The sequence below is a fragment of the Aquarana catesbeiana genome, linkage group LG13 (genome assembly GCF_042186555.1).
Source record: "Aquarana catesbeiana isolate 2022-GZ linkage group LG13, ASM4218655v1, whole genome shotgun sequence".
NCBI lineage: Eukaryota > Metazoa > Chordata > Amphibia > Anura > Ranidae > Aquarana > Aquarana catesbeiana.
In genome coordinates, this window is record NC_133336.1 from 71,880,266 (window position 1) to 71,899,267 (window position 19,002).

General features: G+C 41.3%; 1 protein-coding gene across 3 annotated transcripts in view; it reads left to right on the forward strand.

The window, feature by feature from the left end:
• Nucleotides 1–19,002, forward strand: part of KIAA0586 (KIAA0586 ortholog) — a 243,281-nt gene that overhangs the window by 35,261 nt on the left and 189,018 nt on the right. For all 3 annotated transcript variants that reach the window (XM_073610065.1, XM_073610067.1, XM_073610066.1), the window contains exons 10-14: nt 2,795–2,918; nt 4,229–4,267; nt 7,562–7,782; nt 10,647–10,719; nt 13,989–14,246. In XM_073610065.1, coding sequence (XP_073466166.1) covers nt 2,795–2,918; nt 4,229–4,267; nt 7,562–7,782; nt 10,647–10,719; nt 13,989–14,246 — 715 coding nt within the window. The remainder of the gene's footprint in view (nt 1–2,794; nt 2,919–4,228; nt 4,268–7,561; nt 7,783–10,646; nt 10,720–13,988; nt 14,247–19,002) is intronic.

The window sequence follows — 19,002 nt, forward strand, 5'->3', positions numbered from 1 at the left end:
AAAAGCACAGAGTTATTGGCATGGTTTAAAGTTGTCTGGACTGCTTACTGTTTATAGTGTCTGCTTGGATCGCCTTGTGCCGGCTTCCAACTGGAGCGCATCCAAGACCCAGGCTGGAGCTAGAAGAGGCCATTCTTTGTAATCAGATACCACGCCATGTACAGTACTCCTTCTATACATATCAAGTATTCTAGGGGGCTTTGTTGGAGCAGGTGTGGAGATTAGCTGCTGGCATGCAGAGCTGTGATTTTTGTCCATTTTACTTGCGCTTGATATGTATGTTTATGTGGGCAGTTATCTAATTGTTATATGGTATTGTATGTATAGTGTGAAATAGAGTGTGAGCACCATAGTTTTGCATGGATTCTAATCTTTAACACCCCGATTTGAAATTTTTGCATATCATATCCGGTATATATTAAAAGTGAGTGACGCTAATGCGGTTTGGGATTCTGCTGCTGTTTCCGGTAAACACAGACCAGAGCCCAGATTTCAGTGATCAGTCCTGATCAGCTGCTCACAAAACCCTGATCATCTTCTTATAGGGCTTGTTAGTCTCAGTTCTTTCCCTTGTGGTATAATAAGATTCTGTTTCACTGCCGAGGGATTTGGCTACCAGGAATAAATGTGGCAGTGAAGTACATGTGCTTTCTCTCATACCCGACCCCTGTCTGAGGTTTTCACGGCAACACTGACTGGTCCCCAGCACGCACTCGGAGGGGCCAACATCAAAACACACATTTTCACTAATATTGGACAAGTTAATGGAAAGCCTTGATGTAGTTTGTGGGACACAACAGTTCAGAATCCAAAATAAGGAAATACAGACCAACACACCCTGATCTTATAATGAACAAAATGACTGGTGGTAAAGATGATATCAAACAGACAACTGTGAAACTGATCTTCTCGATTTAAAAAGCAACTCTGGATGTTCCACATTCTTCAGTGAAGCATTAGCCAAAAGTTTTTTTACCTGTCCCCTTTTCAAATGAAAATCGAATTAAAGCAACTGTAGCCATTAGTTTTAAATTATGGATAGATTGGGTAAATGTTAAGCCCTGTACACACAGGCTGAATGGAGAATGGAAGAATGAATGGAGAATGAATGGAGACATCAGGTGGCTTCTGTCGGACGAGCATGCTGGAAAAAAAGCAGCCGACAGGTTCCTGATCAGCACTCTCAGCGAATGGTAGAGAGAGCGCGGATCGGAGTGTTGTGGTGGGGGGTCTGTCCCCTTGTCAGAACACAACAGCTCAGCGGAGGAGATCTCTGTACTAACTTTGGATAGTTAATACAGTGGTTCCGACCGGATATGACAGTTTTTTTATTATTTTTTTTTTTATTATTCAACCTGCTGGGTTGAACGAAAAAAAACTCGGTGTGTACCAGGCTTTAGAACATGACACTGGACATAACAGAGTTATCAACACTCAGGACTATCAAATGCCTCAACCTTTAACCCCCGTGGCGTTTTGGCCCCCACACTGAAAGTCTTTAGAGATGTCCTCTTGAGAGATTTGGAATCAATAAAAAATTTCAATCCTAGGATGGACAAGTGGTTGCAGGAAAGAAAATCGTATCATCAGTGGCCTGTCTTAGTGCCAGATACCACAGCATACCTTCAGAGGTCTAGTGGATTTCATGCCTCTACAGGTCAGGGCTGTTTTGGTGGCAAAAGGGGGGACCTATTCCAATATTGATTAGGTGGTCATGTTATGGTGGGTGGTCAGAATGTAAAGGCTGATCGCTGTGTGACTATCTAGCTATCTATCTACCATAGTCAAACATGTTGGTAAAAGTTCAGTATGTTTGACCTTGCTTGGTATGACATCTAGCGGCAGAAATCAGTTCTGCTGGGGAAATCTTTGTAGTGAAGGTGAATAGTTCAGCAAAAGCTGGTTTGGGCTATTCATTTTGTTCTTATTATTTTTGTTTTGAGTTCTGCCCTAATTAGTTTTGCATACATCCAGATTATCTCTATCTAATCACTATGCAGACAAAGAGCCCCAGTAGTATTAAAAAAAAACAGTGAAGCTTTGAAAAATGTTGATTAATGTAATTGGCATACCTGTTGGCCGTTTGTGCCCTCCCAGAAATACTACCATAGTTAGAATTTCCCTGTCCTGGCTTGTTGCTAGGATGCTCCAGCTGTTCACCCTCCCTATGACAGGATTGAGCACTCTCCTTCATTTAAAACCCATGCATGTGCGGTGCACTTTCTCTCCCCCCCTTTTTTTTTTTTACCTACTGGGACCTATTCGCTACATTAAATGTTTTTCAAAAAGGTAACTTAGCCTTTAAAGCTGAACAATGGGATAAGTAAAGATTGTCTAAATACAAGAGCCATGCGTTTTTCTTCCTTGGATCTTTGTGGGCTTTCTTTCTTTCAGATCTGTGCAGTAATCTGGTGTGAAACTTTCTTTGTGCAGGAGCTTCCTGTAATAAAGTCACTGCTCCATTCTCTCCTTATGCAGGGTGATGCAATGAACTTTTGTCTCTATAAAGCATACCTGTCACTCAGTACTATTGCATAGGGGGCTTTACAGCAATATTTCAGGGTTAAAATATAACTAAATATAATGAGATCATTAAAAAGATCCTCCTCACGTGTGCATAGGCACATACACAGACACACAAACGCTTGCATGCAGTTGGGACACACTTATGTATATAAATGTCTATTGCACAACACATCTTTGCTCTCCAAACATTATAAAAAGACAATTGAAAAATTACAGTTCATTTTAAATTTGCTCTTTTCTCCTAGTAATGCCAATGTTTCTATTCCAGCTTTTTCCAGAGGGATGGTGTCACTACAAGAACCAATGTCACCTCTAGCACTGCAGTCCAGAAAGCTGATGATGTGTTGCAGGACCTGAATACGCTAAAGCAGGAGATGCAGAAACTGGTAAAGGTGAGGTAGTGAAGGTCCATCTTCCAGTATTGCTACTCTCTTGTCTGAGTGATCTGTCTTAAGTAATCCAGACGGAAGTGGGGGTGGGTACCTGTCAAAACCAGATACCCGCTCCCCCTCCCCAAAAAAAGAGATTGATTTACTAAAACTGAGGCGTGCAAAATCTGGTGCAGCTGTGCATGATGGCCGATCAGCTTGTATCTTCAGCTTGTTCAATTAAGCTTTGATTAAAAACCTGGAAGCTGATTGGGGTTGATTTACAAAAATTGGAGAGTGCAAAATCTGGTGCAGCTCTGCAATTAAACCAAAGTGTCCAAAAGTTGAATGATATCCTTGTTCTTCAAAAATAATCCATTCACATCCACTACCCTAAAAACTATTTTTCATCAAACTTTTTTTTACCATGTTTTACTTCTCCTTGTAACATCCTTCATTGGCTCCCAAACCTCTCTTTTGCTTTCTCTTCTGTTTGTTTGGAGTAGGCTGTGCATGCTAATTGCAGTTATTTGCACTGCTCTATGCACACTACAAATCCGATAGTCCATAGACCATTTCCAGAGTTAGCAAAAGAGTGTGGCTACATTCTTAAAGGAGTTGTAAAGGCAGAAGGTTTTTTATCTTAATGCATTCTATACATTAGGATAAAAAGCCTTCTGTGTGTAGCACCCTCCCGAGCACCCTATTACTTACCTGAGGTCCCTCTCTGTCCAGCGATGTCCACAAGTGTCTCAGCCATCCCAGATTCTCCATCCTTGGCTGAGACACAGCAGCGGCGCCATTGGCTGACGCTGCTGTCAATCAAAGTCGGCTAGCCAATCAGGGAAGAGAGGGGCCAGGGCGGGACTCCGTGTCTGAATGGACACGCAGAGTTGTGACTTGGCTCAGTTGCCCCCATAGCAAGCTGCTTGCTGTGGGGGCACTGAACAGGAGGGAGGGGCCAGGATCGTAGAAGAGGGACCTGAGGTTTTTTTTTTCCTATTAAAAAAAAAAAAAACAGACTTTACAATCACTTTGAATACAGTGGGACAGTGGAGAGCGAACGTAGCCACCCTTTAACAGGAAGTCGGATCACAGCAGCAAATTGAAGGAATTTGGAGGAAGCTGAGAGGAATAGAATTTACTTTTTGAGTTTACAATACAACTGTGAATGAATATTTACATTATATATTTTTTAAAATGGTGTTTAGTGTCAGTTTTAAAGTTTGGTGTCATTATATAATAATATTCACTAACTAAAAAACTGTGTCTTTAATCTGTAAAGGCAAAATAGTTTTCTTCTTGCCACTTAAAATTTTTTTTTGTTTATTAAGGATGCAAAGCAATGGACATCGCAAGCTGAAGATTTGAAGGTATGTCTGTTGTGCGTTCATTTTCATTATTTTTTATCATACAGTACAGTACACAGAAGTTGTTTCTTAAACCATTATATTGGGTTATACTGTATAATGCTACCTTCAGGTGTTTGGACACTAGCAAAAGCTTCTCTGGGTCTGCCTCCTAGTGTCCCCATATAACCCAGCCCACTCCATGAGGCTGTGCCTACATCCTTCCAGGAATTTTTTCCCTTGACCTTTTATTGTCTATGTGCCAAGGTCCCTTCTTGATACCCTCCTTCAGAACAATATTCTTGTCTATGCCTTAGCCAAACTACCTAAAAAAAATAAATCAGTGCTATTCAGTTGACCCACATGAGTCTGTTTTTTTTCTTATATTTTATCTCTTATATGGGTTGTCTGAGACTGCCTGGGGATACTTTATTGCTTTCAGGCCCTGCTACTCCATCTTGCCCTGGCATGTCTTGCCTACCCTTTCCACAGATGCAGATAGCCAACTTGCACGTTTTTGGGCTAGGGTGACTATCCTGCCTTCTCTTCCTTAGGTCTTGACCCTGGTAGCGGGCTATTTAATTACTGATTTTTGTTTTTTGTTTTTTTTAGGCTCCGTCCACATTTAAATGATGCAGATTGCACTAAAATCAGGGCAGAATGCACAGAGCACCTATGCCCCGTACACACGGTCGGAATTTCCGACAGAAAAAGTCAGATGGGAGCTTTTGGTTGGATATTCTGACCATGTGTATGCCCCATCTGCCTTTTTTTGTCTGCGTTTCCAAACGTGTTCAAAATGTTTCCGTCGGAAATGCCGATGGAGGTTATCCCATTGGCAGTCCGACTTGTGTACACGGCATTAGAGTGCTATTCAGTCTTAATGGCCCCCCAAGCACAGTTAGTAGATGCACGTTTTGCAGCGCTACAAATGCCCCAAAAACGTGCGCTGTAAAAACAAGTGGCGCTTCACACCTGAAAAGGTTTGGGAACTTCTTTGTCGCACCTATTCACACATAGGGCAGCCCATTCAAGTGAACGACAAGCAGAAAAAAAATGAGCAGGAATGCACATCCCTTACATCTTCTTTCATGCAGGTAAATTTCCCCTTGCTCTGTAGTTTCTGGTAAGAGGGAACTTTTCTACTCATTCTTCATTCTGTACATCCTTCTGCCTTGTCATGCTTACAGTATGTCAATTCATACCCTGTAAGTCCTGGTTGACTTTGTAATTCCTTTTCATATCTCCTGAGACCTTGTACCTCCTGTGCAACTTTCAGCTGAAGACAGTTCTTCGTTGTCACCTGCTGGGACTCCTGCAGGACTTTGTTTCCTAGCCTTTCTGGTTTAAAGGGTTACCCTTTTCCTGGCAGGATCAATAAGTAAAAAGGAAAAAATCGCCTGAAAAAAGAGAATTAGTACAACCGCCACATTTAAGAACTAGGGAAAGACAAACTATTTTATGTGCTTGGTTTAGAACGTCCGTGTAATTTGATTATTGGTAAAGAATATGTAAGAAAGTATGTAAACCCAACATTTCATAGTCCTGATGTGTCTGCTGTACCATGTACTTGTGTGAAAAAGTATCTTGTTCTCTTGGTATTGCTTTTGTGTGAAATTTCTGGTGTTCCTGCCAGTTCCTCTGCTTTCTTATTAAAAACTGACCACACTAAGCAGAAGAACACGCTGTGGTCCGTTCTCTAGCTATGCTGGAAACTCAGCTTGGGCTCCTCCAATGATCAGACTTGTCCTGACACACCCGCTCTGCACAGCTTTTCATGGAGAGGATCAGTGTACTGCTGTTTTTCCTCCCCTAGCTCTTATGTAGCTGAGTACAGAGGGAATCTGATCACTTTATAATGGGTTATTTTTATATCTTTACACAAATGTTTTGCTTTTCATTTTTATTTTAAACTGAATGAGTGGCTTTACAAGCTGAGGGCTTACATATACTTTAAGGTAAACTATATACACTACAGGTATTTTAGCAAACTTTTTGCAGAATTTGACCTTTTTTTATTAGAGCATTCTGTGATATTGTAATTTTATGTTCTTTTTGTAATTTAATGACCTCTCCTTACTCCCACAAACCTTGGTGATGTGGGGAGATTTGTATTGCACTGTCATTTTTACTTCTTGCATCATAAGAGGAACCAGAAATGGCTTTTATATATGTAGTCTTTGGTCATTGGTGTTCTGTCTGTATTTTATAATATTTTCTTCTTGTATGCGGTAATAAAAAAATGTTGTGAAAAATTAAACAATGGAAATCTGCTGTCTTTAAATTATGCTCTCCAATGCTTTTATAGCAGGGATCCTCAAACTACGGCCCTCCAACTGTTGCGGAACTACACATCCCATGAGGCATTGTAAAACTCTGACATTCACAGACATGGCTAGGCATGATGGGAATTATAGTTCTTGAACAACTGTAGGGCCATAGTTTGAAGACCCTTGCTTTATAGTCTGTACAAGCTATCCATATATTGGGTTTTACATTTTTTAACCATGATGAAAAATATATTGAATAAAGAAAGAAGAAAAGGAGTTAGTGGGACTTTATATGAGGTAACCGGGGTCGTTCAAATCCCCTCCTCCATCCCAATTCAACACATAGAAAATGGGAGAACAAGAAGCGGGATTTTGCATGAAGCACAAGGAGGCAGGAAAAATTATTTTAACATAAAAACAACTTTTCATTTGATTCCAAATTTCCATAGGATTTTTTATTTAACTCATTGCATTATGCCAAATATAAAAGTTTATACAGTTCATTAGAACCACACAATACATATTCGTTAACACTTCAACAAGGAGTTATTACATGTTATGCAAAAACACAGAATAATTGATACATGATTCTACACATAGTAAAGAATACCTGTTACAGGTCATTGACGCACTAAAGCGTAGCTTAAAACAGGTAAAGGAAAAAATCATTATATACAAAATAGAAAATACCTGTTACAGGTTATTAACGCACTAAAGCGTGGCTTAAAACAGGTAAAGGAGAGAATAATTATACACATAATAGGATATACTTGTTACAGGTTATTGATGCACTAAAGCATAGCTTAAAACAGGTAAAAGAAAATAAAGGACATGAGTAGGAACGGCCATAAAAAAAATTCATGAATATATACACAACTCAGTAGTTCTTAGCTCTACGCGTTTCGATGCCTTATAGCCACTCATCAGGAGCAATACCGTGTTGATCATCTATGGATAAGAGAAACAGTCATATTAAGATAGTCTAAAGGGATCATGTGAAAATATGATGAAAAATATATGTAATGCCAACATCTCTTTTGCCTTTTAGCCAAGAGTATCGTCCATCATGACCTCTGCACCTGTATTTGCACCACATTCCTTTACTCAATCGGCTGTGAATCTACCAAAGTCAAGGTTTGAGGATGCAAAGCGCATCTTGAGAGAAGTGCAGAATAGGAAGAAAATCTTTGAAGACAACTTGGAAGCCATTAACCGGGCCAGGGATGGCACTGCTTGGCACTCCCTCATCAGTGCTTTGACCACAGATGGGTAATATTTACATTATTCTCAATTATGCGCTTTTTAAAATGTATTTATTTTTATTATACTGTACTTCAGCTTTGCATAAAGTGGCTAGGATTAGAATCGTGTTTGAATTTTATTGCTGCCTTGGAGGGATTTTAACTCAGACCGGACTAGAGACAAAAAGTGAGGATAAATCTCCCCAATGGGAACACAGATGGAAACGCAAACCTTACTGAGTTTCTAACTGTTTCCCTTAACAAATGTTTGGGTTGGAGCTCCATTTTAACAAACAGATTTCAGTGTACTGGATACTGTAGACAGCAGAGGGCATCTGTTGCTTGCAAGAGGGTTGCAGAAGAACCCTGGAAGGTCAGTAACAGAAGATGAAAAAATTATTTTGCTTAAAATTGGTATATAGCCTTTAAAGGGGTATACAGATATAATTAGCAGGAGTTAAATTATAGATCCTCGGTCAGGTTTTCATTGCCGTCCATTCAAACAAAACATGACCACATAATGTATAACTCAGCATTTTAATAAACTTTATTAATCAAGATAGCCCAAAGAACTCCATCTGGATCCTCCCACTCAAATGCATTTGAGATCCTTACTGGGCTTAATCATAGAGCTCTATGACAGTGACATCATCACCCGGATCTCCTAGGACACAGGTCAAAGTTTGTAAGCCGTATCTGTCATTTATTCATGTGTAAGTTTTTATTGCTGTTCACATGGGTGGTAAAATGGATGATCCAGGTGCGTTCTTACCGCCCCTTTCCTCCCCCTTAATCGGCTACTGAAAACCTAACAAGCAGTTAAAGGGGATTGTACACATGTTGCGGCCATGATGCTTTGTTTCGTGGCCACGACAAACTTAAAGCTGATCTCCAGGTTTCCTGTCACTTTAAATAGTTTGGATCAAGCTGGTCCAAACAAACAATTTCCGTCACTAACTGCTGCTGGGGCTCTCGGCACTGTATGTAGCTTGAGCTACATACAGTACACAGTGCTGGGTTCTGGCTGTGCAATGCTCAGCCATTTAAAGGAAGCTTTCTATGAATGAATACAAAGCTTCCTTTGACTAGCTGAGGCAGAGAGGCGGGCTGGTGATGACTGTAACGACACAACGAGTATGAAAGGGGTTAAAGTCGTTTAGGACATTCCATTCCTGAACACAAAGGTAGCTACTGAACACTCCTACCAGCCGAACAAGAAACCCATACGAGTAATTCTCCCCCCAAGTACGAGACAAGGCTCTGTGTTGAGGGTCAAACAGGAATGAACCTTTATTGTAAGGAATACAAGTATTATATACAGTAAAAAGAGGAGGTGTATACCTCATGCTCATATTACTCTGAAAATACACCTGTGACCAGAAACCTAATTAACATTAGCTCATTAACTAATCCCTTTAACCAGCCTGGTCATTGTTATGATAAATCAGGATTTCACTACAGGTCAGACTTGTTGTCACCGAGCCTTACACAGTAGATGATACATTTTCATAAGTTTAAAGCAGATTCCGGTGGTAAAAAAAAAAAAATTTAAAGTCAGCAGCTACAAACACTGTAGCTGCTGACTTTAAGTACTTACCTGTCCTGGGTGCCCGCGTTGTCGGCCGCCCGAGGCCGAGCCATCCCTCGGCTCTCGGGTCCCGGCACTGCCATCCTAGGTAAGGGAAACAGGCAGTGGAGCATTGCGGCTTCACTGCCAGTTTCCTACTGCGCACACGCGAGCGGCGCAGCACTCTGTGAATGGCCCCGTGGTGTTCTGGGGAAACACACAGTTCCCAGAAGACCACGGGGCCGCTCACCGAGGAGCAGAACACGCTGCGGAAAAGGAAGAGGCAGATTAGGAAGACTGCCTAGCAACAAGGGTTTAGGTAAGTTTAAATTTTTTTTTTTTTCAAAATTAGAAAAAAAATTTTTTTTTTAGGATTTTTGGTGAATTTTTTTGTTTTCAGGGTGGCCCTCCACTTTAAACACAGGACCCCTTCATACAATTGCATGATTAATTAGCCCAGACAACAATGGCTGAAAGAGAAGCCACACTAGACTCATTTACATCATAGAAGACAACAAACAGGTGGCTGGAGTTGATGACATTAGCATCTAACAATATGTGTCCCAACAGTAGGAATCAGTTATTATTTCTAATATGGCATATCCAGGGTCCCCAGAGTCTGTGTGTCTTGGGGGACAAGGACCTGAATCTAAAGTAACGCCACCTCAAGGGTCCCCAGGCATACAGCTCACAAAGAGCACCGTTCCCCCAAATGCCAGGGCCCATAATCGGTCAGCAAGAGGCTAGCATTCAGTCCCCTCCAAAAGCTTCTGTCCTGGCTAGGTCTGTCACAATGACATTACGATCTCTGACTCTACTGCCTTCTGAAAAGCAACTGCGGATCCTTTTCTTACTGTTAAGAGGAGCGGTAGAGGCTGCCTCCAGTGTGACCCTAGCAATATTGACTAGCTCTGTTTTGTCTGGGTGACTATTATCACTGGGACTGAAGGTTAGGGCCACTCCAGAACAGTGGGTAGATTGGAAACTTTTCAAAGGGGTGCTTGTTCCATTAACAACTGTATTTTGAAGGCATTACTTTTACTTTGGAGTGATTTTGATCTGCTTCCTGTAGCATCTTTGGGACAGGGATTGAGCCCTGGTTCACGCTGATATGGTGCGGGAACTTCAGCGATTCCTGTGCATTATCCACACTGCATAGCAATCGCACTGCGTTTATGCAATCTGCTGCGGTTGTCATTTTAAAAGTTAATGACACCCCAGAAGCAGGTCACAAAACGTAGCTGGTCTGCAAGTGGTTAAAGGAAAACATATGAAAAGTCATATATGTAATCTAACCTGTCACTTATAACTTCTTATTTTTCCAGTGATATTTCAGAGAAAATGCGAATTCAGAGAACTGTGGATTGTTGGATTAGTAAAATGGATTCTGAAATTCAGGTCAGTAATATACTAAACCATTAAGAATCATAGAAGTAGTATGTCATAGCTTCCAACTGTCCCTGATTTCGAGGGACTCTCCATGATTTTAAGCAATGTCCCTCTGTCCTTCTTTCCCCCTCATTTGTCCCTCGTTTTGGTCTGATCTATATAGTTGTATATAAAATGCACTTTTTATCCTTTAAAAAGTGATTCCCAGTGCTAAACCTTTCATCCAATTTTTAAATTGCTGCATTTCTAAATTTTAAAAGCCAATATAAATGAATAGTAGTGGTAAAAAGAGCACTTGTGGATTTCATTAACCTTTTTTTATTGGTTTATTCTCCTTTTAAGGGGGTGTGGCAGGGGGCGTGTCCTATGCCTACATACATTTGCTAGTAGGTGTCCCTTATTCCCTTCTCAAAATGGGAGGTATGGTATCTGTTCACAAAAAATAAATGCTTCTACTCAGTGTATAAGGATCTCAGCTGCAGCCCCTGACATCACCAAAAGGCCACACCTAATGGTTAGTATAAGTAATGCTAGAAAGGATTGTCAGAGACTGCAGATGCGCTAGAAAAAATGGTGGTAGGAAACTGTGGGCATGTTATAGGTTTGGTTGGAGACTGGAGACATGCTGCAGAAAACATGGAGAGGCTTGTAGAGATCTTACCATTTCTCCTTTACAAATCAATGCTCCCACTAACACTGCAGACTTTTAGGGTCCAATGGCCAAGCAAATCATAGGGTCACAGGTTGGGCTACAGGGTTGTGCACTATCATTGATGGCAGAGTTGTGCTTATGTTAGACCAATTTTCTTGAATAAATGAATTTATCCTTTGGTTCATGTGTTTTGAATTACTTGATGCTTTATACCCTTAATATGTTTCACTTTTTATATCATTTTGGCAATGAGCGGTGTGGGAAACTTTGGGAAAACTGTCATCTTTGTAAAAAAGCTAGAATAATATTTTGTTCTTTCATTCATCAATAATATAGCATTTATAATACAAGGACTGGCATTATAAGTCCCTGTTGCCCAACCTGTGGCTCTTTGGCACTTTCTGTGCTAGTCTCTGGGCCCCTGCAGACAGTAATCTGTGTTTCCCCATTGCCATGTAATAGTGATTTCTAGCAGTCTTATGTATGTGTTCACATTGTATAGGGTTGATTTACTAAGAACGAATAGGCTGTTCACTTTGCAAGTGCAGTGGCACTCTGCAAGGTAATTATCCCCAGAGCTTAGTGAATGAGGTGAAGCTCATATAGTAATCATACAGTAGTAAACTCAGTCTCGGCCTGCTGGGAAGGTGACAATAGTGCAACAAATATGTATAAAAAATAATACAAAAAAAAAAAAAAAAAAATATATATAGATATAGATATATATATATATAGATAGATAGATAGATATATCTATAGATATATATCTATAGATAGATATCTCTATCTATAGATATATATATACATCTCTATCTATCTCTATCAAGTATGTTTCATAAAGTGCTAGCGTGCATCCATGTGGTAAATGATTATACCAATTGCATCAGTGTCCATAGGATCATCATATAGTATCACTGATCCACTAATAGTTGAACATAGAAAGTGGTCCTGTGTGCATTTGTGACATCCAAAATGTGTCAGTCCAAAAGTGCTTTAAGGTCCATGCGATTCGGAAACTGCTGTGTGGGTGATCCAAAGTAAGCTGCAGTGTTCCCACTCAGGTGCTCCCCCCTAGGTAATAAACGCTCACCTCAAAGCGTGCGAATATGCACTTAAGCCTAGTCAATACACACAGCTGTCCTACAGTGTTATTGAGGCTGTTTACAGTTAGTAGAGGCTCACAGGACGTTTATAAACCAGGATTACATTAACAGCCATTTGATCTGTTCTATAGAGGAGGATCAAAGTTCAGTAAGGGCAAGCAATACACTTTTAAGGCAGAAAAGTAGGCAACGTAGCAGTGGTGTAATTTCGCCAAATGTTTGCATTATGGAAGTCTTGTCTAAACAGGGCTGTTGAGTCTTCTGTGGCATCCCATACTCACCATCTATTGCTGTTTAAGGCCAGACTGTTGCCACTGAAAAAAATCCTATGTGGTGGTTGCCTCAGAACTGTGCAGCAGCACCTTTCATTGGTTCAGGAAAAAAGTAAACAAAAATTGTCCTAGAACAGTTGTAGTTTTCCTTTTTAAAGGATAAATTCACCTTTTAAAAAAATAAAAATCACATCTTTTTACAGGTAAAAAAAATGTGCATTATTATTTTTTATTAGGAGCCTGCAAAGCAATGCACCCAGCATCAGCAGATCACGGGTGCCATGCAGGACTCCTGCAGTCTTGTCAGGCTATCTGTCTGCTCGTACTTCGTATTAGCAGGCAGTTACATACTGACAAGAAGAGATAATGAACTACCTCAAGTGCTCAACAGCGCCCTGGTAGTTCATTTAGAACTATAAACTGACAGCCCCAAAGGCTATTGGTACTTGTAGTTTCCTATTCGCAGAACTCTGTGAATGCATGATATGGGCGGACGGAAAAGATGCCCACGACAACTACTGTTGTAAAGCGCTGCGCAAACTGTCGGTGCTATATAAATCCTGTATAATAATAAAATGACAGCAAGCACCCGGAGAAGATGCCCGCTTGCTGTCACTAGAAGTGGCAGATCGGGGAGACTCTGCAGGAATGAGAACATGTTGCATGTTCCAAAGATTAACTTATCCTTTAAAACTAAACTCTAGGCAAATCTAAAAGGCACAGATGAAGGCAGCTCTCTATTCATTAATATGTCAATAAGTGTATTTTTAAATGCAAGCAATGTTTGACTTGGTATCGGCCTCTTGCCGGGTCTCTACAACAAATCTCAGTCTGGGAGAAGGGAGATACATCACAGGGAGCCAGTAAGTTGTGCTGCAGTGTTAAAAAGGGACATGCTGATGGGAGGAGAGAGCAGACTAACAAAGACAGGAGTTCATCATTCTGCTGCTTCTCCTTTCACTCTCCTATAAGTGTTACTTAACTGCAGCGGAGAAAATCAGATCTCCTGCTCCATCAGTCAGGGCTGTGCTGTGTGGCAGAGATGTGTAAATCTTTGCACTAGATTAACAAACATACAAATGCTTTGGCAGGTAAAAAATCTCCCATACAGTATATGTATTCCACTTATGTGTTTAGCTGTTTGCCTGCAGTTCAGCTGTAGGATTTATCAAGTTTTGTGTGATCTTATGTACTCAGTTATTAGTTATAAAGGATGTTTAGCCAGGAAAGTCAACAGACTTTGTTCTTCAGGATAAACTGGCAAGCGAGGATATTCGGAAAAAGAAACCTGAAGACCGAGTTCAGGAACCTTCACTTAGACGGAATGCAGGAAGCGGCAAAGACCTAAAGAATAATAGAGATCGGGAGATCAAAGGCCCAGCAAGAGATGCACTAAGAAGTACAAAGCCCTCAACTGGGGTCTCGGCCAAGGTTCAGCCAAAACTTGGTGCTGGGAAGCTCACAGGACAGCAGAGCAGAGCCTCTCTGAACAAAGGTGGAAAGTCGAAGGTGAGGTCCATTGGGGATTCACTACTAAAGTGGTTCTTCTCCTGCAAACATCTGCTCTGCCTTCACCAGGTTTTCTTTCATAACACACAATGCTTTAAAGTTATTTGTCATTCTTTTTACATTTTATGGATATCAGGTCTTAAAGCGGAGTTCCACCCACAAATTTCGTTTTTTTTTTTTAAATTATATCTTTTACTATCATATGATGTTGTTTTTTGCATTGGTTTGTGTGGTTAATAGTGCCGCTTTAGTTACTGTTTTATTTAAAATCTCACCTTATATTCCTTATGCTCTGGCTTTCCTATCTTGCTTGTGGGCAGGCGAATCCCTCAAGCATAAACTTCTGGCATTTGGTGCTGCTGAATAACCAGCATGCACTGCCCGTTCTCGCGCATGCGCAGTATGCTCATTTAGTAGAGATTCTAGCCCTTGGTGCTGCCCACTGACTCCTGGAAAATGCTGACACACATCTCCCAGGAACACTAGTGAACATAGGCACTGAGGGAAATAATGTCATGCACCGCGGAGAGGAAGGGGGCAGATTACCAGGGACCCCATAGCAACAGCCCTGACCAAGTATGTAAAAAAAATAATAAAATAAAAAAAAAAATAGATATAGATATAGATGTGTGTGTGTGTGTGTGTGTGTGTGTGTGTATATATATATATATATATATATATATGTGTGTGTGTGTGTGTGTGTGTGTGTGTGTGTGTGTGTGTGTGTGTGTGTGTGTGTGTGTATATATATATATATATATATATATATATATATATATATATATATATATATATAGTTTCTGATGCTTTTTGCAGTTGATTAATGTAAAGGTAATTTTGTGAGTGGAACTCCGCTTTAAGAAGCTAAGGCTTTGCTAATTGCAATTACTCAGTTGCTCTTGTCAATGGACATTCTTTCTCAAAAGCTTTAGAAAGTGCACTTACTTGTTTCATGACTCACAGTGACACCCAGTGGTGAAAAAGGATAATTCAGTGTAATTGTGCCTTACTAAGACCCCTTTCACACCAAGGCGTTTTTGCAGCGTTTTAGCGCTAAAAATAACACTCATAAAACGCTCCCCATGCATCTCAATGGACCCTTTCACACTGAGGCGTTGCGCTGGTGGGGCATTGAGAAAAGTCCTGCAAGCAGCATCTTTGGAGCAGCTTTTGGTCATTGAAAAAAGCGCTTCAGAAACGCCCCTCTCCATTGAAATGAATTTAAAACGCTGTAAAAACGCCTGTAATCCGCCCCGAGCTGTAGAAAAGTCACATGATCTCACAAAAAGGTAAACATGCAAGCAGAAATGAGAGCATCTACAACAACAGGACTGAAATTGTGGGAAGGTCAGAATGATTAAACAGACCATCAAAGGGATTTGGGACTAGTGGGAGTGGGATTAGGGTTCTGGTTTTGGGACTAGTGGAAGTGGGGTTAGGGATTTGGGACTAGTGGGAGCGGGATTAGGGTTAGGGATTTGGGACTAGTGGGAGCGGGATTAGGGTTAGGGATTTGGGACTAGTGGGAGCGGGATTAGGGTTCGGGATTTGGGACTAGTGGGAGCGGGATTAGGGTTCTGGTTTTGGGACTAGTGGAAGTAGGATTAGGGTTAGGGATTTGGGACTAGTGGGAGCGGGATTAGGGATTTGGGACTAGTGGGAGCGGGATTAGGGTTAGGGATTTGGGACTAGTGGGAGCAGGATTAGGGTTAGGGATTTGGGACTAGTGGGAGCAGGATTAGGGTTAGGGATTTGGGACTAGTGGGAGCGGGATTAGGGTTGGGATTAGGGTTGGGGATTTGGGACTAGAGGAAGTAGGATTAGGGATTTGGGACTAGTGGGAGCAGGATTTGGGACTAGTGGGAGTGGGGTTAGGGTTGGGATTAGGGTTAGGGATTTGGGACTAGAGGAAGTAGGATTAGGGATTTGGGACTAGTAGGAGCGGGATTAGGGTTCTGGTTTTGGGACTAGTGGAAGTGGGATTAGGGTTAGGGATTTGGGACTAGTGGGAGCAGGGTTAGGGTTAGGGATTTGGGACTAGTGGGAGCGGGATTAGGGTTAGGGATTTGGGACTAGTTGAAGCGGGATTAGGGTTAGGGATTTGGGACTAGTGGGAGTAGGGTTAGGGATTTGGGACTAGTGGGAGCGGGGTTAGGGATTTGGGACTAGTGGGAGCAGGATTAGGGTTAGGGATTTGGGTATAGTGGGAGCGGGATTAGGGTTCTGATTTTGGGACTAGTGGAAGTGGGATTAGGGTTAGGGATTTGGGACTAGTGGGAGCGGGATAAGGGTTCTGGTTTTGGGACTAGTGGAAGTGGGATTAGGGTTAGGGATTTGGGACTAGTGGGAGCGGGATTAGGGTTAGGGATTTGGAACTAGTGGGAGCGGGATTAGGGTTAGGGATTTGGGACTAGTGGGAGCGGGATTAGGGTTCTGGTTTTGGGACTAGTGGAAGTGGGATTAGGGTTAGGGATTTGGGACTAGTGGGAGCGGGATAAGTGTTCTGGTTTTGGGACTAGTGGGAGCAGGATTAGGGTTAGGGATTTGGGACTAGTGGGAGCAGGATTAGGGTTGGGATTAGGGTTAGGGATTTGGGACTAGTGGGAGCGGGATTAGGGTTAGGGATTTGGGACTAGTGGGAGCGGCATTAGGGTTAGGGATTTGGGACTAGTGGGAGCGGGATTTGGGACTAGTGGGAGCGGAGTTAGGTTTGGGATTTGGGTTAGGGATTTGGGACTAGTGGGAGCGGCATTAGGGTTAGAGATTTGGGACTAGTGGGAGCGGGATTTGGGACTAGTGGGAGCGGAGTTAGGTTTGGGATTTGGGTTAGGGATTTGAGACTAGTGGGAGCGGGGTTAGGGATGTGGGAGTGGGATTAGGATATAGATACTTACGTTGCAATGCTCATCCGAGTATAATTTTTGAACTTGTCTGGGTGCACTCTCAAGTCCTCGTATAGCAATGCAAATTGTCCAATTGAGGTGTGCGCTTGGAGGATGTGATGAACCCAATAGCGACGGTGCTGCCTCTGTTGGTGGATATGCTCCCAATAGAGTAGCACAAATAACAAAAAAAGCTCCATGAACTCCATCTTCTTTATTTACCCCCTTTCACCTCAACGAGATACCAGGAAGTACACAGGAAGTGATGTAGGGAGGTGGAGTTTTTCTTTGACGCCCATGCTTCAATAACGCTTGAAAAACGCGGTTAAAACGCCTGCAGCGTTGCGTTAATTTTACCGCTAACGCCCCTAAAACGCTGTAAGAACGCGGTAATAATGCTATGGCAGTTAATAGGGGTGTATCCCCCTGTCACATTTGGTGGGCAATACTACCTGCCGAACGCTACCCATTTAGCTGAGCAAAGCTAGCTCAACAATCAAGGCACCAGATCCAAGCACTAGGTCCCCCGGGGAATTCCACATGCTTTTAAAAATCATAGTAATCTATCTTTTTTTAAGCTAATCTCATTCAAAAACCTAAAAAGATACTGTATCATGTTTATGGTTTTCCCTTAATACAACTCCATATTCAACATAGTAAATATGAATGAACCTGAGATTCCATTTTATTTCTTATTTCTGCAAGATAGTTCTTTATGACATAGCACCGAGAAGTGTTGCTGCCTCTTAAAGATCCTGTATGGTGGAAATGACTGCAAAATACATTAGAATTAGGTAAACACTGCCGTAGCATGACACATGGGCCATCCATCATCGCTAATCCATCCAACACTTCAACACAGAAGACCCCCACAGTGCTGGAGATGTTTGGATAAAGCCTGAGCTGTTAGAGACCTGCAGCAGGTAGCCAGTAAATCATTGTCAGGGTATTACTTGGGGAGATCGATGGGGCCCTAGTGCTGATGTATCATAAGAGTTGATTATGTGCACTGTTAACCCCGTTATGTGTCACATTACTTACTCTATGTCTGTAGATCTACCCTTTTCACAGCAGAGATTCCTTTTGGAGTTAAAAGGACACCTTATTTTTAAATGTTTCATCATAGGCAGATATAGATATAGATAGATAGATAGATATATATATCTATATATACACACACACTATATTGCCAAAAGTATTGGGATGCCTGCCTTTACACGCACATGAACTTTAATGGCATCCCATAGGGCTGCAACTAACGATTATTTTCATAATCGATTAGTTGGCCGATTATTGTTTCGATTAATCGATTAATCGGTTATAACCTTAAAAAAAAAAAAGTGTGGCTATAATTTAGTCAATATGTAAAGTTTTTAAAAAAGGCAATTTATTCTGAAATATCTCTATGCAGTGGTAAATATAAATAACCAACCATATGGTTAGGGAGTAAAATATCTAATCCACTCTGAGGATAACAGACAGAAGAGATATACTGTATATACTGTTAGAGGAGATATACTGTTAGAGAAGAGATATACTGTACATACTATTAAAGGGTGAATCTGATAAATATTTTCAGACTCAGGGATCAAATGTCTTCCTTCAAAAAAAAAATTTCATTTTAAGAACGTTCGTTCGATTTTCTAATCGGTAGTGGGGTCAAGTCGAGGTTCATTTTCAACCACAGTGACGGGAACATTTGGAAATAGAAAACTTCTTGGTCAAAGGAATTTTCAGACAGTGGATGTGATTTTCGTTCAGAAATTACATTCATTTTAAAAACAGAATGTTAAAAACAAGTGAAAATTTCAAACAACATTCTTTCATTCAGCAAATGTACAAAGATTTTTTGTCTGAATATTCTCGTCTGAAAA